We start from the raw sequence: 23,851 nt of genomic DNA, 5'->3' as shown, positions 1-23,851 counted from the left end.
TATTGGGGTGGACGCTGTTTAGGTGGTTCAGGAACTTCTCTAGGTCTTCTTCATCCTGACTCCAAATTGCGAAGGTGTCATCCACAAATCGGAACCAGACTGTTGGGGTAACGGGTGCGGTTTCTAAAGCCCGTTTTTCAAAATGTTCCATGTAGAAATTTGCTACGACTGGGCTCAGGGGGCTTCCCATGGCGACACCGTCCATCTGTTCATAGTACTCATTGTCCCATAGGATAGAAAAATACAGCCTGCAAAAGGTCAACGAACTCAGCTCAACCACCAGGACATGTGAACAGTTCACACAATGAACTTGCTAATCACCCCCAGCAGCCCCTCGTTAACAATTCAGTAGAAGAAAAAACCCTGCCTAATCCCCCCTGTGTGAAGATACACACAGATGCTGACACCAAAACAAGCAGCCACTCAGTAACTCAACCCCCCCCACACACCCCCATCCCCCTTCCCCCCCCAGATCTCTATAAATACCCACAGAAGGGTCACTTCACCTGGGCACAGAGAGAACTGCTCCTGTCTGTGCTCCTGCACTCTGAAGATGCCGGTCACAGGTGCTGGCGAAATGTTAGGAAACAAGACTTCAAGACCACGGCCACACAGCCCGGAAGACCCACACCAGCCTTCATCATCATTGTTTGTGTATTTGAATGTTTTCCTCCCCCCACCAGAATCAACCCTGAAATCCTGTGCACATTAACCTGAGAATAATCTAAACTCAGTAAGACTGACTTTCAAGTATATATGTCTACAATTTCTCTGTGTATTACTTCTTTACCATACAGAAGTTCCAGTTATGTATTATATTCCAAATTACTGCATAAAAATAATCTTTGGAAAACAAAAAAGATGACACAGGGATAAATTTTATCCATCTTTTATTTTTTATGTATGTTACTTTTAATATAAAAGACCCCCCCCCCCCAAACTATGAAAAGGATAGCAGGAGACAGAAGTAAAACAAAACAGGAAAATAAACAATATTATGCCAGTGATAAGAAAGCAAGTGTGCCTAAGTCAAGCAACTGTATGACCAAAAACTCAGTGGGAAAGATGGGGAACTAAGGGATTGGCAAGGTATTCCATTAAAAAAGCAGAATTATGTGTATTTCTTACTGTTCAAATATCATGTTTGCATTCCAGCCTACCTTGGCTAAACTTCCCAGAAAATAGATGTGTGTGTCAGTTTCTGACATGCTCAGCAATCTATCTTTCTGACTGTGTGACAAAGACCTGTACCTTTTTCACCTTATCCAGTGCTTTGTACAAATTGCTCCAGCCCCCCCCCCGCCTTTTTTTCATTATTCTACCCATGAATCTTTCTTCACTTCATCTCAAGTACGTCTGGACTAGAATCTTTATAGCATTCACCCAATCATCCATTTTAGCCACTGCAACCCATATCACCCTTGTCTTTACTAACTGGCATTTTTGTCCAACTACATTCCATCCACATTAATGGGCTAATTATCGGGGCATCAACAAATCACTGCTGAGCCAAAATTCAGGCATGTAGAGAAACAGCAAAACCTTTTCATATTTAGCGGATGGCAGTCTTCGACCTCTGTTTTTAGAGGAAGTATTGTGGTTTCTATTTTTCTCAGTTTCTAAAGATAGAACCAGAGCTTAAAAATAGAAAGCTAAAAAAGGCAAATAGATAAATACATTCCCTTCTAAAGACAAATAAAATCAGGAAATGATAAGGATATGGGACTCCAGAACCCATTTTTTTACACCCTGCCAAGCCTTCTCCAAGCATGCTTGTTGAAAATAGGCAATGTGGTTATCTAATGTCTTATGGGGATTTGAATACACTGAAATGACAATTAACCCCTCTAAATAGATTAAACCTGGGTGTAAAAACCCAACACAAGTGAACTCAAATACTAGGGGAAAATGTAACACCTTGATTCAACCAGGTACATGATGAACCTGCCACTTTGCATCATCTCCCACTCTTCTATGGTCATCGTTGATGTAGAGAATAATCAGTTTGTTCTCAGGCCTCTTGGATTCATGTTTGACCTAGATCTGGAGTGTCATGAAAGCAAATGAAGCTTCAAGCATCTGGATTGTGCTATTTCTGGAAATAGTATCTTAAGTTCAGATTTGATATACCCACTTAGAACCTTTTTCTGTTAGTGAATTGAAGTGTTTTCCACCCATGATTGAGCTGGTAGAAAACCATAATGGTATGAATTTGGCTGTTCACACTGCTGATTCCTCTCTTGCTTCTAATGCCTTTGTTCCCAGTCATGGCCCATCCCCTGAGTTCTCTCCAAAGCAAGGGTGACAAAGTCTAGCAGACCTTAGATGCCTTGAAGTTCCCCTGCTATTAGAAGAAAGGGGAAAATATTATTTAACAGCTAACCACAACATAAGTCTGTCTCTTATGGGCTACAGACGAGATGAAGGCAGCACCAAGTGAACACAGTGGAAAACAGAGGTTGCTTGGGCAGGGGCTCTTTGTGCTGTGGGTACAAGCAAGTGGGAACACACATGGCCCAAGTCACATTAGGACAGAATTAACAGCTGCTTGGGGAAAAAATCAGCACCAAAAATTCCTAGGAACATTGAAATGGAGATCATATCTCACCACCAAGCGCTGATAGGGACCCTTCTTTTAATCTCCTTAGAACCTGATTTTCTAAAGAAGAAACCAGTGGTATGTTTTGGATGATCCTACACTTTGGAATTGATGTCTGTGCCTTCCTTTGCTCTCTTCTAAATCCAATGCTATCCATTCTATTAAACAAGGCTCCAATAATCGCCACACTGGGAAAAACAGAATTTGGGTTACTCTCCTTATCAACTCAGTACCAATAGGTCTAGATCTCTTTTTGTTTAGCACTTTCCCCCCAACAAATTAATTTCCTCCCCATTCACTCAACACCTCCACAGAACTTTGTGAAACTGCTTTAATACATAAACTGAACACCCCTCATCCCCCTCCCCGCCATCATGCAGTATTGGAGAAGGTTTTAGGAAGAAAAAGGAGAAGCTGAAGTTTGAAAGAGTTATTGCATTGTCTACATATAAGAAGTTAGGAGGAACCCAATGTTGCTCCAGCCGTTGTTCTGTCCAGTGGTCAGTTCAATTGTCTACTCCCCAGGAAAAATTTCCTCCTACTGGTGCTGCTCCTGGGCACACCCTAAAACAACACAGCCTGGGTCACTGGGAAGAAGAGGTGCTTTCTAGGAAGGTGGCCTTTCATGGTCCATCTCACTGGCCAATCATGCAAGCCATTTTGCACGCTACAGCAGAAATGAGAGCTGCTCCTCGGCCACTGCCTTCTTCTGACTGCAGGAAGGAGATGTCACAGCCTGGAGTGAGCTGCCTGACTGATGCATGGAAACGCTCTTTGAAACTGTGAAAAGAAGGAAAAAGGGAGAGAAAAAGAAGAAAGGAAGAGTGAGTGAGTGAGTGAGTGAGTGAGTGAGTGCTTCCAGGATCACCCTCTTCAGTTAGTCTTCCCAAAACTGGAGAAGCAACCTCCTACACAGCCAGGGCTCTCAGCAGCCCTCCCAAGCAGATACCAGTTTTGCAACTCTACAGCTGTATTTACATAACATGATGACCATGTTTATATAACCATAATTGGCTAAATTAATTCAGCTGTATGGGTTTCAGGACACCCTGGAGCATAAATTCAACACCACTCTGCTAGATTTGCAGAACTCTGAACCACATTACTGCATTAACTGGTGAGCCACCCACTTCTTAAAAGGGATTTTCCCCCAACCCCCATATTTCGGGTTTCATTTTACCCAGGATGAAAGCAGGTTGTATTGAAAGCAGCCCTGGCATGTGGACAGGCCCTTTGTGGTGTCCAAGAATCCCGTTTATTGGCTTAAGCCTCAGCAATGAATTCAAAACACATAAGAGAGGTGTCTCCTCTTCCGTTTATTGTGTCTGATCTCCTGCCTAGTACCGTGAAGTTTGCTGTGGTCACAGCATGAAGCTGTCTTTGGGCACGTTGAATGTCTTTGGCAGCAACTCCTTCAACCTGGCTGAATAAGGGCCAAGCTAAATGTTATGAATGAAAGCAGATCTAATCTTTTGCCTGTCTATGGCTTTTCAGCTGTAACTCTTCTTATTCCCATAGGGCAGCCATGGATTTGCAAACTTCCATGGATACACACACACACACAGTATATACATACATACAGTACATGCATACACACACACACACACACATATTACTATGGGTTGTCTATAAGCAGAGAATGCCAGATCCTAAGAAACAATGGACTACATCAGATGATAATACATGTTCAAAATTTTGTATTTATTCTTGTGTTTTTATTCCTCAAGAGATGGTTTTGGTTAGGGAGCTATTTTGTTTGAGGACCAAGTGTTTTGTCCAATCCTGCAAGACACCAAAATTCTCTCATAGTATCTTCACACTGGAACCTAGCTTCTTTTCACAGTTGGCAACAGGAGGCCATTTCGGTGTGTCCATATCTCTTAGTTAAATATTTGATCATTCGAGAGATGTCTTTCAGGAAATCAAGGTTGTGTTGTGAAAATCTATATGATAAAATGGGCAACTTTGGGCACAATATACTGATGGAACAGTGGGAAAATAGGTGGTTAAAAGGATTGAAGTTTACATTGTTGTGATTTAAAAGATAATTTTTATAAACTGATGTATCATTAGTATATTACTCCAGGAAAGGTGTCTAGAATGTATAAAGATATTTCAAATTTATGATGGAAATGTGGTGGACAACATGAAGGGTCATTTTATCATGCTTGGTGGACTTGTAAAAAAGCCAGAAATTTCTGGGTTCAAATACATATAATGATATAAAGAATTTTAAAGATCAATATTCAACTGATACCAGAACTTTTCTTGCTGGGATTAATGGACAGTCAATTAGAAAAGAGCCATGGAGGATTATTTTTATGTATAATTACTGCTGCAAGACTCTTATATGTCCAAAAATGGAAAGATTCTGAAATATCCACAGGAATGGTTGGTGAAGATGACAGAACTAGTAGAGATGGCAAAATTGACTTGTTTGATTACAGAAAGATCAACAACTACATTTATCAGTAACTGGAAACCCTTATGGACTTTTTGCTGAAAAAAGAGAAAAATGAACTTGTGATTTAGGGGTTTGAAGATTAGAAAGGAAGCTTATGAAAGAAGGAAATTATGAAGTAACCTTAGAGAGAGAGACAGGGTAAAATATAAATGCATTTATAACCACTGTCAAAAAGATCGGAAACAGCTTCTTTATAATCTTTTCTACTTCTATTTTTATTTTCTTTCTTACTTATTCACTATTCTTCCTTATTTCTTTGTTTCTTTTCTAATATTTGTATTGTTTTTATCTTGTTAACAATTTCTTCAATAAAAATTATATTTAAAAAAAATGGAAACCAAGGTTGTGTCAAGGGCTCACCAAGGGTGGTGCTTGTAGACTGACCCATCCACGCCCACTGTAATCTTCAGAGTCTCCTCATTCCTGCTGTCCCGCATGCGGTTGATAACCCCAGCCAGCCCAGCTGAACACATCTGCGCAGCCCGTGTGGAGACGCTCTCACACGCCATCCGAACAATGTCACAGTCCATGACAGAGGGCAATAGCTCAAAAGAGGTCAGAATATTGTAAATCTGCTTGTGGTCGCCAGGATCACTGGAAACAAAATGGAAAGATAAGAGAGTCTCGTGGCACCATAATGACAAGTTAACTTTATTCTAACCAAAGCTCTCCTGGATCGTGTCTATCTGATGGATATAGCCAAGGCCTGTGAGAGAGATTTTATAAATATCTCCAGTTGTAGGAGGGGAAATAGGAAGAAGATTGTCAGGACCGTACTGAAGATCAGGAGAAAAGCAAAATGGCTAGGTGATGATTGTAAAGAGAGCTGTGCAAAAAGGTTTGCGGTTGAAGCAGTCCATGTGAGGGTTGATTTCCAGCATAGCTGGAATGGCCATTGTGAAATTGGAATAGGACATTATGAAGACAAAGTATTCTGATCTCAGATTGTTTTGCATCCCTCTAAAAGTAAAACCTCTGGGTCAAGCTCACTCCTTGGCAGTTTTATGGACACATCCATGTAATTTTCTTAGTAACACTGTGCTGATGGTTTGTCATTGCTTTCTGACCAATTTTTTTTTTTTTTGGCTTTCCAGTTTAGCCTACTGCCTGGGGACTTCTAGGGGGAGTCTATGTCTGGCGTTCCTTGTTTTTTTGGAAATCTGCAGGAAGCCTAGCACACCCCTGGAAAGCAGAAAATCTATTACTGTATGAATAAATCATAACGACCTCTCCCTTCTCTGGCCATAGAATGGATGGTCATTTATAGCCATTCATGAAATGAAGATGTCATGAACAGTTCAGTGAAAATCCATCAAGCCTTGATGGAAAGTCTGAACTAGAAAGCCACAGCTAATCTTGACTTGTTATTCATCACAGCTGATTAATATAAGACTACAGGTAGTCCCCGGGTTAAGAATGCCCAGTTTAAGGATGACCCATTGTTAAGAATGGACTCTATTGTAGCAAAATTCGAGTTCAATATATAATGGTTCGAGTTCATTACACAATACTACTTATACCACTGTTTCTCGACCTTGACAACTTTAAGATGTGTGGACTTCAACTCCCAGAATTCCCCAACTAGCATCTTAAAGTTGCCAAGGCTGAGAAACACTGACTAATACAGTATTATACAATAATACAGTTCCGGCTTAAGTACAAATTTGACTTAAGGACAGACCTTGGGAACAGAACTCGTTCTTAAATTGGGGACTACCTGTATATAATATTTGCAGATAGCAGATTGATGAGGATGAGACACTACCATTTTTATACTTTTTGGCAGACAGATTACAACCACTTTAGAAAAGCCTACAGTACTTTAAATTCACTCCATAGGATAGATTTCATACAGATCAGCACCTTCTTTTTTGAGAACCAAATTATTCATAATATGAAACATAAAACTAAAAACAGAATAAAACTACTGCAGAAGAATGGATAAAATAAACAAAAGAACAAATAACTAAAATGCCTGGTCTGTTGTGAGTGGTGGGAGAATGGGGAGGAATCTCCAGTCTGGAACGCAATATTGTCTTGCAGGGCATTCCAAAAACTGGTCAGCAAAACAAGCTTACCCCTTATTTCCACCGAATACTATTAGCAAGGCACCCAACAGCCCTCTCCTGACGATTCAAAACTGCCAAAAGTTAACTTTACATTGACTACCTTTCAATTTGCGAGATGAAACGACTTTCAAATGATCCCCTGGTTTTCAGCTTTTCTGAAGCTTCTCCACTGAAGAGTAAATTTTCATTGACAAGTTTTAGCAGCACTAGTCGTACGATCTCCCCCATGTATTTCCCACCTATGATCTTCTCATACCTGGAGAAAGGAAGGTACGGTTTAGTCACATACAGGAGAAACTCGGTGCAGATAGGTAGGAAAAAAGAGACAGGCCCATCAACACCCACAAGGCATAAAGGTCATTTATATATGTATAATGGGGGAGGTTAGGTGTGTTAGTGTGTTAGATGAAGTCACTGCAGCTTGTTTTAACAAAATCCAGTCACATATCAAGATTGATTGCCTAACAACGGAGGTTGTTTTCTCTGAACAGAAGGAAAAATAACCATTTTTCCTCTTTGCTTGACTTGGCTTTTTTTTTCCAGCAACCAATGTGTGCACAGGTCATTTGTGCCAGAGTTCAGATCTCAGATCCATGATGTTTTCAATATTAGAAGTTTTTTGCAAGTCCAGTTTGTTGCTGTGAAGCCAAGAAAGGAAACCCATGAATGTTATTACCTCTATTCTAAGGCAGCTTTACCCAATTTGGGCATCCTTTTGATGTGTGGACATCAACTCCCAAATATCTCAGCCAACATGGCCATTACTGAGAATTCTGGGAGTTGAAGTTCACACATCTGGAAGCTACCCAGGTTGAAAAACTCTGCTCTAAAGCAATTTTCCCAAACCAATGCTGTCCAGAATTTTGTGGCCAAATATCCTAGAACTCCTAGCCCAACATATTTTAAGGTGGCTAGGTTATGGAAGGTTTATCTAAGGAAAGTGTGGGCTATATATAGCCCAAAGAATGTCATGTGATGCTTGGACTTATTAAAAAGTCTTCTGCAAAGGATCAGTCCAGATTTTGATAAGAGCTCCTTGGTCCTTCCCTGGCAATCTGCTGTTTGGGAGAGGGGAAGAAAAGGATGCAGGACAAAAGAAAAGAGCAAGAGGAAAGGAGGGTTGGCAGAAAGAGAGAGAACAAGTGTCCCCACCCATCTCTGGCTTAAGCCCTATTCACTGCTGCATGTGACCCCCAACAGATTACTTATAAAGCAAAGCAGCTTTCAACAGACAAAGACTGCCCACCCTTGCTCTAACCTTAGAAATGCATAATTGGTTTTAGTCTCTAGTCCAAGGTTTCTCAACCTTGGCAACTTTAAGATGCGTGGACTTTAACTTCCAGAATTTCCCAGCTGTGGAGAAGAATGATATCACAAGTAATTGCCCTGTGATAATCCCAAATTCATGACTTGGGCCTAGATGATACAGTGAGATCAAAGCTTTAATGCCAGCTTTAGTGCCTTGTCCCTGTTCCCCTGATCACCAGAGAAAAGTATGAAGCTCGGGGCAGCAATAAACAATTAGGTTAACTTTATCTGTCATATTCCTTACAGCTGCTGACCGGGGTTAAGGGAGGTTTCATCCACCACACGATCGTACTCCAAGAGGAATTCGTCTAACTCTCCTGACTCCCCAAAAGCCCCCCATTCGGTGTTCACACACATCCGTCCTTCATCTCCTTCCACCAGTTCCACATTCTCCATCTCCTCCATGTAGCAAGCATTGCAACCTGTGCCTAAGAGAAGGGAAGGCAAAGAGATTCCCCCAGTCAGCCACAACCCTTGACATATCTTTATTATCCTTGTCCATTTTGACCTTTTTGGAAGCAGACATTTTACCCCAGGTCCAACCAATCTCAGTGCATTGCTACAGGCATGTATAAAGGCTAATGTAAGATGAGATACTGAAGATTATGTGAACACATACTGACAGCAGTGTAGAATTTATAACTACGCAGAAGGAAATTGTGCAGAGTGCTTCTGGCTCCTATGTTGTAAAATGCCTGTGTGTCCTTACTTAGCATTTAATCGTGAAGCAGAGTCATTACTGTTGTCGATGGACCTAATATATATTTAGAATGTCAGAAAGCGCTTCGGTGCTGTTAAAAAGTACTGCTTGACAATGTCCACTTGGTATATAATGGCTCTTCCCAGAATAGTCACATCATAATAATAGTCACATAAGAATTTGGCCATATTGAGCACCTGAGCTAAAAAAGCAAAACAAAACACAAATTTCCAGGCAACCTACTATTTGTACTACAAATAGTATTACTCATCTTCAGATAAATGGAGCAGAACTCTTGCCTCCCTTTGTAGTTCTTTAGCATCTACCCATTACAGGAAAAAGTCTGTTTATTCTGTTCCCATTGTGTCCTTTCAAAAATCTAACAGGAACAACAAAGAACTCATACATCTATCAATGGGTAAGGTTCATTGACTGTACAGAATGAATCAGCAGTAGGTCTGCAGATGGAGCCATTTGCAAAGATGTACTAACTGTGTCCAGCTTATTAGAAGCTATAGCTCTGGGCTAGGACCATAACTCAAAATGGCAAACTCCATGGTTTTCTACAATATCCATACAAACATCTGTAGTCAGAACTTGTTGGAGAACTATTGGTCCAACAAATCTCGTCACTGGCTGGAAGTGCTGGGAACTGAACTTTCAGTAACATCTAGAGAAGGACAAATTCCTTACCGTGGAATTATAAGAATCAGGTAATTGGATAGGAGGAGAATTGTCCCCAAACAGAATAGACCACCTTTCCTCAAACTGCTGCCTTCCAGACTTGTCTGAATATAATTCCCATTATCCCCAGTCAATACATTTTATGGGCATGCTGACTAAGAATAATAGAGGCCACCAAGATAACATCAGGTTAGGTAGGTTTAAGGTAGCTTCCCTATAAACCAGGATCAGTATAAATCAGCAAGAATGAGTTGCTCAGGTTGCAATGGTTGTGCCCAGGGGGGAGTATATAAATTGGTAGGTCCGCTTACCCACAATCATGCCAACTTCACATCTGTGATCTTCATAATAGCAGGATATCATTGTTGCTACTGTGTCGTTGACCATTGCAACTACATCCATCTCAAAATCCTGCGGTGGGTTGAGAAAAGCATTGTGACCTTTAGGGCTTCTCAGAAAATAACCTAGCTGATAAGGGCAACATATGTGGAATGACTACCTACTAGAATTTTATAGTCAAATAATTCCTGGGGTGTTGGAAGGCAGAGACAGAGATGTGGGGTGTTGTCTCTGAAATTGGCTAAGGAGATTGAGGTAACCTTCTCTGGTGTTTTCCTAACATTCTGCACAAAACCAAAATATAATTTGTCACACCACACCTCAAAATGTCCCTTTTGTTTTCTGTCATTGGGCTTTAAGATGGCCATTCTATCATCATTCTTGCAGATCTGGAATAATGGAAGGGGGAAACAGATTTCCTAACCTTCCCATTTCCCCTTCCTTTCCTCCCACCTATCCTGTGTTGAAAACTAGATTATAAATTCCTTGGAGAAGAGATCTACCTCCTTTCTCTTATTCCAGGAAGGGTTATGCATCTTGATTGTTCTGTATCTACAGAAAGCTGAGACTAATCAGAAAGCAGATGTAATCAAAAGGTGGGCCCTGCCTCCAGTCTCCAAGGCAAGGATTGCTTCTATCCAAATTGTTCCCCTCGCTCTGAGGGTCCTTCATATGGAATAACGGATTCATTTCAGAGGTCTGTGTAGCCATCACATAGATATTGCCATATTTTTAGAGGTTTTGTTGCTCCTTCAGTGATAATGCAGGAAGGATCTAGTTTAACCCTTGACCTCTCCAATTTAAAAATCCTTGTAAACAGTGATACAAAAGGCTTCTGCCTGTCATCTGGGTGTAGGAACCACCCTAAATATTCTGCTGCTAAAAGCAAAGCATAAAGTTGTGCCCATCTAGTTCTTCATCTTACATGACAGTACCTGAGAAATGCAATCTAAGCTTAGGGAGCACAGCACAGGTTAAGTGGTTCCTATAGCTGCCTCCTCCAACATTTTCCTGCAGTTCCTTATCCAAACATCTTAACTTTGCCTCACAGTTCTTTAGAGAGCTGCTGGTGATAGGTTCAATGAGTAAGCTGCCCAATTTGTTAGAAGACAGCTTTTTCTGACCCTGAGAATTAACTGAAAAGATGTAATGCACCAAACATTATCCAATGATGTTCCTCTCACCCCTCTTCGCTTGATAGCGTCTCTCAAAAGCCCCACAATGTTGTTCCCTTCAGCTCCAGATGCTTTAAAGCCTTTTGTCCAGTTCAGCAAAATTCCCTACAAATCAGGACATGAAAAGAATCAGACCAAACTTTGCAAAACAAGCACAATTCTGTGGCTGAAATAAACAATATGGGTCAATATATACAATTCAAAAGCTACATGTTGCAAGCAGAGAAAGATCCAGACAGTAATCAGGAAGGCATGCATATGTAGGCAACTAGGTACCAGCAATGGAGAATAATGGCAGATTACTTGATTTTGATAATACTGTACCAGATCTCATGTGAGAACAATGAGATTCTAGAGAAGATCTCACAAGCTCTTCACATTCTTACAGGTCATTTTTAAAATTTATATTTTTTGAGGATTTTACATCACGTAAAAAGCAAATCTAAAGAGAAAGGTAGAAAAGAAAGAAAAAAGAAGAAAAGTGCAATAAAAGAAGAAAAAAGCAAGCAAAAAAACTAAAGCTATGAAATATAATGACTTCCGACCTTCTCTTCAACAGATGCTGTATTAACAAATCTATCCTCTCCCCTCCCACATTCTTATAAAGCAAGAAAGCAGCGGGAGGCCGTTATAATTTTGCAAGATGTCTACAGTCCTACAGTTTTCAGGGGGCAAGCCATTTGGGAAATCATACAATGGTCCATCGGCTAACACAATCTGTCGGTTGCTGAAATATCTATCTGGAAGTTCATGTAGCATGGATCCATTTACACCAGTGGAGCGATACATTCCCCTTGGCAGATTTGCACATTAGCCAAACTCCAATGGAGGTACAGTAGCCAGGTTTTATCCTCTTTAGAGAAGTCTCAATTTAAATATATTACATTAAACATTACTACTCTAAATTAGACTAAATCGAGGTCCAACATATATTTATCTAGGTTTTATGCTGATTTTTCAGGGCTAACACCACCAAAGTGTTTCACCTTGTTTTAAAACGTAAGTAATCCTATAGAGAAATTGATTATCTTCTGAGTGTCCATAGCATGAGGTGACTGGGTTTTGCTTGCTTGTTTGTCTTTTTAACTTGGCAGATTTTCTCCCAAGCTTCAATCTGTCTTGAGCCCTTACTATATTGTCATCATCTGTGGCAGAAGGAACACCACACACTCCAATAGTCTTGGGATGTATGGTTACTAATGATTTACCAACTCAAGTGAGAAAGTCTTGCAGGCAAAAGCAGAGGATCAAAGCAGGGCTCAGATCCCTGGATTCAAATCCCACCTTGTCAATGTCTTCATGTCGAACAGGGAAGGAAAATGTAAAGCCCAGAGGCAGCTTTTTGTGCTTCATCTGGTGTTTGTCCAGGAAGTCAGAGATGCATTCCGAAATATAATCAAAGAGCTGAGGAAGAGACACAAAAATTGTTATTGCCATTTAGTGAATATTTTCTTTCACTTCTTGCAACATGCTTATTCAACAGCTGTCTAACCTAAGTTCTTGGACAAAAAGCAAGACAATATCCTAGGGTGAGAGCAAGACACCCACATCCTTCCAACAGTTGTGCAGGTCTTTGATTATGTGAATACCGAAGTTCAAACACAAAAGACCCCGTGGAAGAGTTCTTTTTAGCACCCTTACGAAACAATATCACAAAGTCAATAACTGTGGAGATTATATCTCCAACTGCCTCCAAGAGCATGACTTCCAGTCATTTCTGGCCTAGACATTGCCATCAGCAGGGGAGCAAATGGTGAAACATACATGGTGACACAAACCATGTGACTTACATATTTGCATCCACATTGGGACTGTACATTTGAATTTACCCTCAGCTAAGTTCATACAATATACCAAACCTACACATGTATTAACAAAATGCAACTGCTACATTCATATACCATTGTACTTTCCTATTGAAGTAGTTAATTAGCTACATACAATGGCTAGGTTTGCATAAGACCTTGACTCACAAATTACCTAACATCATTTTAGCCTAGCCTGTTGTGTTGTGCAAATCCAGCCCACATCTCATTTGGTTGATTTGGCCTGACGATCAACTCACCATTTCAGCGGTTCCTGTCATGGCATCCTCTGGAATGGAGTACATTTGATGTTTTGTCTTCACTTTCCATTGCCCTTCCTCATCATCTCCCACTTTGACCAGCATCACTCGGAAATTGGTACCCCCGAGATCCAAAGATAGGAAATCTCCAACTTCTGTAATCCCAGAGTGTGACACCGTGTCAGTGTATGTCTTTGGAAAACAACCTGGATCAATTGCCTCCAGAAGAACCTCATGACTGACAGGTCAGATTGAGCAGGCATTTAAATAAGATGGTGGTTAATTTTAGCATGCTTCTATTTCTAGCCCCGGACAACAGTTCCAGGATAGTCTTTGGACAATGCAGTGGACATTAACAAATAAGAGACTATTCTAAATTTGCATCTCACACGAAGCATTTTTAATAAGGCAACAAGTACCTGATCCTTCTGGTGTAGACCGCACATATGTGGGCAGCATCTTCACAGAGGCCTCCTCATGTGTCTCCAATTTTAAGCCTCGGTCCATTTCCTTCTGCATCCGACGCATCACCTTCTTCAAGTCCTCTTCCCGTAGCCGGAATTCAGATAGGATCTGCTTCACCTATGAGGAAAGAGACACAAGAAAGAAGATGGACACTGTACTTTGCAAGTGGAAAACTTTGGTTTCTTCTTCTCCCCCTTTTAGCATCTGCATCTGATAAATCATTTTCTCAATCGTGTGCTTTTAAGGGAAAACTATCTTCCAATTCTCACATGGCTACAGGTTTTACAAGGTAATCCACGTCTACTTCTACAACTCTGGCTAGCTTCTCTTGTTGTGAAAATTTTGAAAAGGCTAAATACCCTCTGCTCTAGATTACCTGAAGGACATGGTATCAATGCAATAAATAAATATCTGACAACAAAATATCAAAACCAACAAATTTTCCAACAAGGGAGAAAGTCAGGTTGTGCTTTTTCTGCATTTAAAATTTCATGAGCATTGCAAAAAAAATTCTCTCTCTCTCTTTCGTCTGCTGATGCAAACTTACAACTGCGTCCAAACCTAGAAAATTTACAAGATTGCCAGTCAATGCAAGTGAAAAAGCATTAAGAAAGGAAGACCTCATAAAACACCCAGCTCTAGAACTCCAGTTTGGATGCACAGATTTTTATCTTTGTCCCACTTTCTAGTCCACTTAAATTGGATTATGTAAGTTTACTTATGGAATGGTGGCTAATTATGTAGTGATCACACAGTCAAAATAGCTTGCATTTTCCTCCCACTCTTCTATTTTTAGTTACTGGTTAAGATAAAGGGCATTTTATTGGTCAGCTTGCTCTTTAAAACCTTCAAAGTCTAGCTCTAAATATAAACTGTAAATATTTACACTACTCTTTCAGGATTCCTGAAAGATTTTGAGCAACCAAGAAGACTGGAATGGGATTGGAATAAGATTGCATCATTTATCCTGTGACCTTTCCTGACCTCCTTGATGAGGCAATGATAGGACATGTTTCTAAATCTATGTCTAATAGGGATGTTGATTCAAGTCATAGTACTAATATTATATGGATTTAACTAATAGTTTATATTAGTTGAATAGAATAGTTTATAATGGTTTACTGGTTTATAGGAGTATATGTTCCCTGTAAAGAAATGGTGACTTTGTTTCAGAAGCAAAGGATGTTTGCTCAAGTCTTTCATATCATTGTAAGAACATAGGAGAAGAGTTGCTGGATCAGGCCAACATTTCACACACTCTAGTATCCTGTTTCCAGTCATGATCGGCTAGACATCATTAGAAATCTCAGAAGCAACAGGGCATGGGAAAGCAGCAGGAGCTCACCCATTACTGCTTGTTCCAGCATCTGAGAGAGAGCATCACGTCTGCTGGAGATGGAGAACCTGTGAGAAATTGTCAGCCTTACCAGTAGAGCAGACAGGAAACATGACTAGATAAACTCATTCTACTTTATTGTCAAGCTACATTAACAGAATCTTGCAAGTCTGAAAGTACAATTCTCCCGCAGTCACCTTAACAGTCCAAGAACTTAGGGAGGGTCCCTTCTGAGCGGCTTGCTTTGCCCACTATCCAGCTGCAGGCTGTGCTGTCTCTTATCTGTTCCCTTGGCAGCATCTCTTCACCCCATCTCCCCAGATCTTTCCCACATACCATTACAGAAATAGAAGGCTCTTGCATTAATAGCTTCCAACAAGAATTGGATTCTAAACAGTTACCTAAACAGTTATTGTTATTTTTGGTGGGTTTGCATTTTGTACTAAGTCCACAGTTCCCAAACTATATGCCAGGAAGCCCGAGGGTGCTGCAGCAAACCCACAGGATGCCACAAGATCATGAACTACCAGCTTAAGATTGTTCACAGTTTTGGGCTAGGTGCTCCAGGAAAAAATTACAAAGACACTAAGGGTGCCATGAACCAAAAAGGTTTGGGAACCTCTGCATCAAGTCATTGTTTGGTTAAGCCCAGTTCACAGTGTTCACACAGATCACACTCAGCCATAAATCACAGGGATACATGTAACATGTTAAAGCAAAACCAATAAAATCCAGCTTGGAGTAGAGGATTCCATACATTTATAAGACAGTGTATGAAAGAGAAGTTTCCTTTTATCTTCGATTATAAATTGGATGGCTGACACTGACATGAAAAAATGATGCGTCTCACATTGCTCTATTGTGGTTAGCTTTGTTTAGGCTTACTGCAAAGTGTAATCCCACTCTAATAAACCCAGCTTGGCCAATAAACCATAGCATATGGCTTAGCGTTACTTTGTAACCTTATCATTACATCTTGTTCAATAAACCACAATTAAAACAACTCGGGGTTCAGGGTGATAGGTGAACCCAGCAAGTGACTGCCCAGCCTCATATCTGTAGGATTTGCACAGTACACTGCAATCCTCTTTCCATATCATAGTGATATCATATCATATCATAGAAACATCCTGTGCTTTGTGGTTATTCAGTTCCTTTGGGTTTAGCTAACAGCTGTCCATATTCTGATATTCTAACCCAGTGTTTCTCAACCTTGGCAACTTTAAGACGTGTGGACTTCAACTCCCAGAATTCCCTAGCCAGCCATGCTGGCTAGGGAATTCTGGGAGTTGAAGTCCACACGTCTTAAAGTTGCCACAGTTGAGAAACACTGTTCTAAACATCTGCTTCACTCCCCATTTGCAAATGAATTCCAAAGAAAGTGGCCCCAAATCAGCAGAGGAATCCAGATCTGGAGGCAAGAGGAGCAGGCTTCAGAAGGACAGATGCACTCTACATTCCCTGAAATCCCCATGCCCCATCCCCTGGTTACAGACCCAGGAATCCTGGAAATCCTATGCAATACAGCAGCTTCCTTGGAATAATTTCTTAAAGCCTAAGAGAAAAGGTTTGGGGAAAAGATCATTATCCTCACCAGTCGCAAGGTCTCAGACTCTTTCTTCATCCCTGATGGTAGTGAGCCTTTCAAATCCTCCAAGCAGGAAGGAGGCGTCTGCGCTGCAAGGGAGAGACGGGAACCTGTTCCCTTCCTGCAATGGTCTCAGCCACCTGGGCTTTGAAACTGACAAGGCACTCAACCACCTGCTCCTTTGGTTGGTGTTTGCTTAAGGGGACAACGTTTCCAGTCCCCAAAGATTAAAGGTTCACCAGGGAGAGGCAAGAGAGCCCCAGCCACTGCCTCAGCAGAGAAAAGGGAGGTCCGTTATCGCAACACTAACAAAAATGATGCAAATGGCATTCCAGACACCTCATGCTTTAGCCTCTTAGGAATTCTGGATGGCTTCGGCTTCTTTGTGGCTCTGTGCAACGTGGATTGTTAACCATGCTTTTATACCTCAGCATTATGGGTGAAGCCTGCCAACAATGTTGAAACAAACCATGACTCAGCATAAGGTGGAAACCCATTCCAGTAATCGAGTGATTGGTGTGTTTATGGTTCATTGTGCTTTGTAAACCACAAGCTGCACTGTAGCATGTTGGGTGAACCCATCCAGCTGTGGCTTATTGAACAAATCATGGTTAAGTCAACTAAGGGCATCATGCAATGGGTGAACTCAGTCAGACAGAAGAGGAAGGGAAAATATATATCACATATAGGAACAGAGAAAGTAATTCTCCATTGTCACAGACTGTGGCCAGGAGTGAACTTTTCTTGCGTAAAGCAGTTGTTCATCCATTGAGATATGACCGTTCTTCTAACAAAGACTTTTCCATATAACATTCCAAAAGTTTTCACACCTCCATGTATCCATCTATGCCTAGTTTCTTTACCCTTTACACTGTGAGTTGTCATGGTTTAGAACTATGAAGTTTAAACATTAATTTCTACTCATTTTTCAAAATGTCTACAGCCTAAATAAGTTTCAGGATTTAGTTTTCTTTATTTATACATCTATTTATTTATTCAAAGTATGAAGATATTATACTTGAACTTAGCCAAAAGGCTGAGAAGTGATATGCATATCCTCTCTTAAAACAAAAAATCCTGGCAGTGACCAAATTTAAAATCCAAGTACATATCAAACCCATGAATGAATCAAAAATATTGCATAAAAAATTAAAATAAGGGCTTTTTTGTTCTTACATAGAGATTGAGGGGAAAAAAATCATATAATCATGAGTTAGACAAGGCTTCCACCTAGCATTTTTGGGCCTTTGTAAGAATTAGGATTAGATAGACTTTTATGTTCTTCTCCCATTTTTATATACTTCTTTAGCAATTGAGAAGAACTAGTAGGAGAAAAAACACATTATCTAGGAACAACCTAGATTGAATCAGACCATTGGGAAATGTTACCTCAAACTCAAAGTTCCCAAAACTTTGCCTGCTGTCCCAATGTCAACAGAGAAGAGGCAGAATGAATAAGCAGGGAAGTGACATTTGCACCCTTCAGCTGTTACTGCTGTTGAAAAGGTGATTCTCTCCCCACAACAGGAAGGACTTGGAACAGGGCTCTTGAGAAACAGTTTCCAGTATGGCTCAATTTGTATGGGAACAGTCAGCCCTTAACATATCCTAGGCCTAGATCCATAGCCAAGGACCCAGGGAATTCATATCTTTAGGACATGCTCATAGAACACTGTAGATTCACAGATAAGTGTATTGCCAGTGTCCTGTAGTTTAGTGGGTAAGATGTTGAACCAACCATAGAAATCCAAGCTCAAGTCTCCACTCAACCATAGAGTTCACTGGGCGACAGTGGGCAGTCGCTCCCACTCAGCCCATGCCATCTCATAGGATTTCATTGATGGGATAAAATGAGTAGTGATGGTCATATCAGGTGCCTTGAGCTCTCTGAGAAAAGCTGAGATATAAATTAATACATCAAGGCATGTACACCAGTTTTCACCCCTCCCATTTTTAAAGGGGATTTTCTGCATTCAGAACCCTAAAGTAACATGTCTCTGAGTGCAACTTGCTGAAGATCATAAGGGGAGGGTGTTAGCCTTCTCTTGTCTTCCTTGCAGACTTCCTGAAGGCTTATCACTTGGAAGGCTTAAATCTAGGAAGCCCCCATTGGTACTTGCACAACACCTGCATAACAATGTCAACATCGACTCCCAGTGGAAAGTTAAATGGGTTGTCAAATGCCCAGATACAGGAAGACATATAGATGACCCTACACAAAAGATGCCAGGTTTTGATCTATCTCGCCAGCAATGAATGACCTTGAACAGGATTCGTACCTTACATGTCGTCTGCCAGGACTCACTGCATAAATGGGGTATTGCATTGTCACCTCAGTGTGACTGCGGGGCTGCACATCAAACTATAGATCACACTGTGACCAGCTGTAAGCTGAGGGCATATAATGGCCCAATATCTGATTTTTTTTATATAAATGATGCTGCGCTTCAATGGTTAAATGGCCTAGACACTGGTATTTGAATTTAGATTTTTAATATTCATATTTTAAAGTGTTTTTAACTTAGGCTAAATGTTAGTATTTAATGTAAGTCCATGTATGAGATGCCATATGCTAAATAAATAATTCCTGAAGGCATCTGGTTGAGCATTGTGAGAAGGCAAGGTCACTGTAGTTTGCCTTTTGGTCTGATCCACATTTTTATTTTTTGGCCTCCTTCATTTCATTATTCACTTGCTGAAATTATACTCATTTTGTTAGTCACATGATTCTTCCCTTCCTCCTTACCTAACCACAATATGCCTTTGAACCACGCAATATTCAGATCTCCTGATGAATTCATACTTGTTGCACCAGTACTTCCCCAAACGCACGAAAAACAAACACACAAAGGTGAACGGAAACAAACTTCATTCTGGTCCTGTAACTGCTCTTATCATTTAGTTCCCAAGGGTTTTTTTTTTTAACTGAATGAGGTAGGTCCCATCTAGATCAGCTTTTCATTGGTTATGAAACAAATATAAATAAAGACTCCCTTGAAACAAGTCCAGACCCTAGTATGTACAGGAGGATATCCCATGCCTTTTGCCAAGGTATTTTTTCAACTTCCCAGTGTACCCTGGGATCTCCTGGTGCTGTCCTGTCCAAGTGCCAGCTAGAGCTGACCGTAACGTTTGCGGGACATGAGTAGTGCTGCTTAGGCAGTATGAAAACCAAACTCATGCTTTGAACTTCAGAAATAGTGGGAATGCTGATCATAAAACAGATCCATAATCAGAAGAAGAAGAAAAAAAGAAAGAAAAAATGTCAAGCTATCCCTATCCTGGTGTTCTAGTTGTCTGTGTAAAGGTAGCTTCCTATCCATAAAAAAGGATTATGAATTACTGCCTGAAGGATTCATCCCAGAAGCTGATTTATTGTTTGGATGAGGAACTAGGTCTTGGAGTTAATGGTTGACTAGAAACCTGGATGCTGCACTGAAGCATTTACCTGATGAAACAAAGTCATTCTAAATTACACACGCTGTTCAAATAGATAAGAACAAAAATAGGAGACCAAATGAGACCTCTAACCTTGAAAGTCACCTTAACTTATATGTTACAATCTCCCCTCAAACTGCACCCAGGCAAAATTTAGCTCATTATAAGATTGGGTTGTCAATGTAATCTTAGTCCCTGAAATTAAGCAACAGCTGGTTTTAGACTTGGAAAGGCAAACAACTGTTTGGGGAAAAAACAAAAATGAATCAATTGAAATTTCAGTGAGTTTCCTTTGACAATGAAATCTGAATATTGCCATATGATTTAGAAATGCAGAACATATTGTGTATTTGTATATAGCATACAAGTCTGGCAATGTTGGAAGACCTGAAAGACCACGTGAGGGCCAGATTGTGATGGAAGAAATCTATCTATGTGGTTGCTACGAGTCGAAAATGACTTGATGGGCACATAATCAATTGATTAATCAATCAATCCAAGCCTTGCAGTTTTACCTATTAGTAAAATATGTCCTCATTTCTATTGCATTGTTGTTGTTGTTGTTCAGTCGTTAAGTCGTGTCCGACTCTTCGTGACCCCATGAACCATATCACACCAGACCTTCCTGTCCTTCACTGCCTCCCTGAGTTTGCTCAGTTTCATACTCATTGCTTCAGTGATGCTATCTAACCATCTCATCCTCTGCCGTCCTCTTCTCCTTTTGCCTTCAATCTTTCCCAGCATCAGGGTCTTTTCCAAAGAGTCCTCTCTTCACATTAGGTGACCAAAGTATCTGAGCTTGAGCTTCATTATCAATCCTTCCAATGAGCAATCAGGGTTGATTTCCTTTAAGATTGATTGGTTTGACCTCCTAGCAGTCCAGGAGACTCTTAAGAGTCTTCTCTAGCACCACAGTTCAAAGGCATCAATTCTTCGGCGCTCAGCCTTCTTTATGGTCCAGATTGCATGGTAGTGTAATATAAATTAAATTACAGTATATTATGTCCTCAGCCATGGAAGCTCCCCGAGTGATTTGAGCCTGTCACTGTCTTTCACCCCAACCTACCTCCCAGGATTGCTGGGGTAGGAAAAATAGAAGGAGGGAGAGCTATGCACACTGCCATGAGCTCCTTTACAAAAGGGGAATATAGTTCAAAAAATATATAAATACATTGTGCCAAATTTTCTCCAGTTAACCTCTTCTGTATGAAAGGTGTGGTTGCCAAGAGAATACTGATGTACCTCCTGATGTACCTCAGAACAATTCTCTTCACACCTGCTTGAAGTCTCCTTCTTTCCAAAACACTGCTGCACATTTTGTTTCTTTCAAATCTTCTCCTTCCTTGTGTAATTCTAAACAATTAAGGATCACAGCATGAATTCTCTGACATCCAGGTGTCATGTAGTCATAGTTGGTCGCTCCATTGCTATTAGCACTTTCCACTCTTGCACTGATGAAATTAAATTCTTCAAGATGGTTGTCCGAGACCCTTCTTCGATAACATTCATTTGGCAGTGGTGTAATTCCTTTTCCAGCAACACCAATAAGGCAGGGGTGATGAAGAACGGCAGTGGCAGGGAGGATTAAGCAAACAGGAAAAACAGTGCCTTACTGATATGCTTTTTTTCTCTGCTTGCTCTCTTAGCCTCTTGCCAGTGCAATCTTCTCCAAGCGCTGCCAAGAAAGCAAGCATCTCACAGGTGACTGTTTGAGCCTGAAGCTATGCAATATTTTCCTCGATCAGCAACTTGTAATGGAGCACCTCCTTCTTTAACAGGAGGATGGAGAGGACAAGGCAATACTGAATCAGTAGCTACAGAATTAATCAGTGATAGGTTTGCTGATGCAGTCGCCCACAAGAAAGAGAATTGCAAACCCTTGCACAAAGCTATCATTTCTTTTTAGTGCCCATCTGTCTTCTCCCTAAAATTATCCTACTACAGATTTGTTTTCCCGTCTTGATCCTTAATGTACATATTCTATCATAATTCCTTTTTATTTATTTTTTATTTTTACTCATAGCAGAACTTGCCAGGAAACCTGATATTTTTATAAATTTCAGCCAATGACAAACATTGCAGATGCCATATTGAAAGAATACAGGTAACCGGGCAAATTGTTTTGTAAGTGCAAAGACATTGCTTAAGAAGAGTTAACGTTTCTATTAGTTCTGTATGATTTCTTTCCTATAGTCATTATATGTTATTAAATATATGATATATACCAGGACACCCTATGTCTCTGCTGAACATCTAGTTTACGTTATTTATAAAGATGTTTGTCTTGTAACTCTTATAAAGCATTCATGTTTGTTATAATTTTATTTGTATTTCTGTATATGTGAAATGCACAGTAATTTGGTATTCTTTGTAAGTCCCCTATAAACTTCCCATAATGTGTAAGAGTTGCTTCCCAAGACAAACACATTCTTTGAGTGCTTACGTGTGGCTTGCACATATTTTTTTAAGCTAATGAGCCAACCTTTTCCTGGACTGTGGCAGAATGTTGTGATGGGCAATCCTCTCTCCCTCCAGGTTGCATAGCTGGGTTGGAGAGAAATCAGCCAGCTGTGAGACTTTATGTGTTAATGGATTTTCACTGGGTCAGTTTCATTCCAGTTATTTGCAGATCTCCAGCTGTTCTTTCATCATCATTCTTTTTGTGAAAGGTTTCTTCTGGTAAATAATCAAGGATATGCCAAAAGGGAACAAGGACATCACTCTGAATTGAAACCCAGGCTCATCCAGTCTTACCATCCTATCAATACTGGCTAATGGTGGAAAGGGGACAGGGGGATCCTTTATTTATGGCAGGAACTTAGGTCAAGAGATAGAGTTCACACTTAGTACATGCAAAGTAATAGGATGGATATGGTCACATCCATCAACTAAGACTTTCTCCCATTTGCTTCTTCTTGAGGAACAAACACAGTTCAATGATAGGCACATGCTTGCTTGGAGAAGGATTCTGCTTCAACCCCAAGTGAAGAGGCAGAATGGACAAAGGATCCTGAGATTCTGACCTGGAGAAGGCAACTGCATGCAATATATCCTTAAAGGATAGTGGGTGAGTTTTCACAACTGACTGAATTAGGTTCAGATGAGATTAAGTAGTTGATGACTGGCTGTGTTGTAGGAGCCCAGCTATTGCTTTAATAATAATAATAATTTATTAAACTTGTATGTTGCCCAAATCTTAACAACTCTGGGTGGCTCACAACAATCAAAGAAATTAAAATAAAATATAAAAGAAAGTAAGAAAGAAAGTAAGAAAGAAAGAAAGAAAGAAAGAAAGAAAGAAAGAAAGAAAGAAAGAAAGAAAGAAAGAAAGATGGCAAGCCCAAGAAGCAAGGGGTCTCCCTCTCCCTCACTGAAGTCCTGGGTGAAGAACCAGGTCTTCACGGCTCTTCCAAACAACATCAGAGTGGGGGCTATCCAGATGTTGGGAGAAGCTTCATTCCAGAAGGGAGGCACTGTCACTGAGAAGGTGCACTTCTAGGGTCCTGAGAGGTGACATTGTTTAAATGAAGGAACCCAGAGTGCGCCAACCCTGCAGGATTGAAACTGCTGGGCTGATGTTATGGGAGACAGGTGGTTCCTCAAGTAACCAGGTCCTATGCC

At 40.5% G+C, this 23,851-nt stretch overlaps 1 protein-coding gene across 1 annotated transcript; it reads right to left on the bottom strand.

Moving 5' to 3' along the window:
* Positions 1–934: 934 nt before the first annotated feature.
* Positions 935–17,164, bottom strand: GCK (glucokinase). Its single transcript, XM_088139079.1, has 10 exons — positions 16,799–17,164; positions 13,823–13,985; positions 13,404–13,558; positions 12,623–12,742; positions 11,348–11,443; positions 10,136–10,235; positions 8,685–8,868; positions 7,233–7,388; positions 5,424–5,657; positions 935–3,379 (listed from the first exon to the last, which is right to left on the bottom strand). The coding sequence occupies exons 1-10, from the start codon at positions 16,826–16,828 to the stop codon at positions 3,235–3,237; spliced, it is 1,383 nt and encodes a 460-aa protein (XP_087995205.1). The 5' UTR covers positions 16,829–17,164; the 3' UTR covers positions 935–3,234.
* Between the last annotated feature and the right edge of the window lie 6,687 nt (positions 17,165–23,851).

This window comes from Python bivittatus, unplaced genomic scaffold (genome assembly GCF_059951505.1).
Source record: "Python bivittatus isolate LINGU-HERP-01145 unplaced genomic scaffold, Pbiv_v1 ctg000320_np1212, whole genome shotgun sequence".
In the NCBI taxonomy this organism is placed as follows: Eukaryota; Metazoa; Chordata; class Lepidosauria; order Squamata; family Pythonidae; genus Python; species Python bivittatus.
This window is presented reverse-complemented; position numbering and strand designations above follow the sequence as displayed.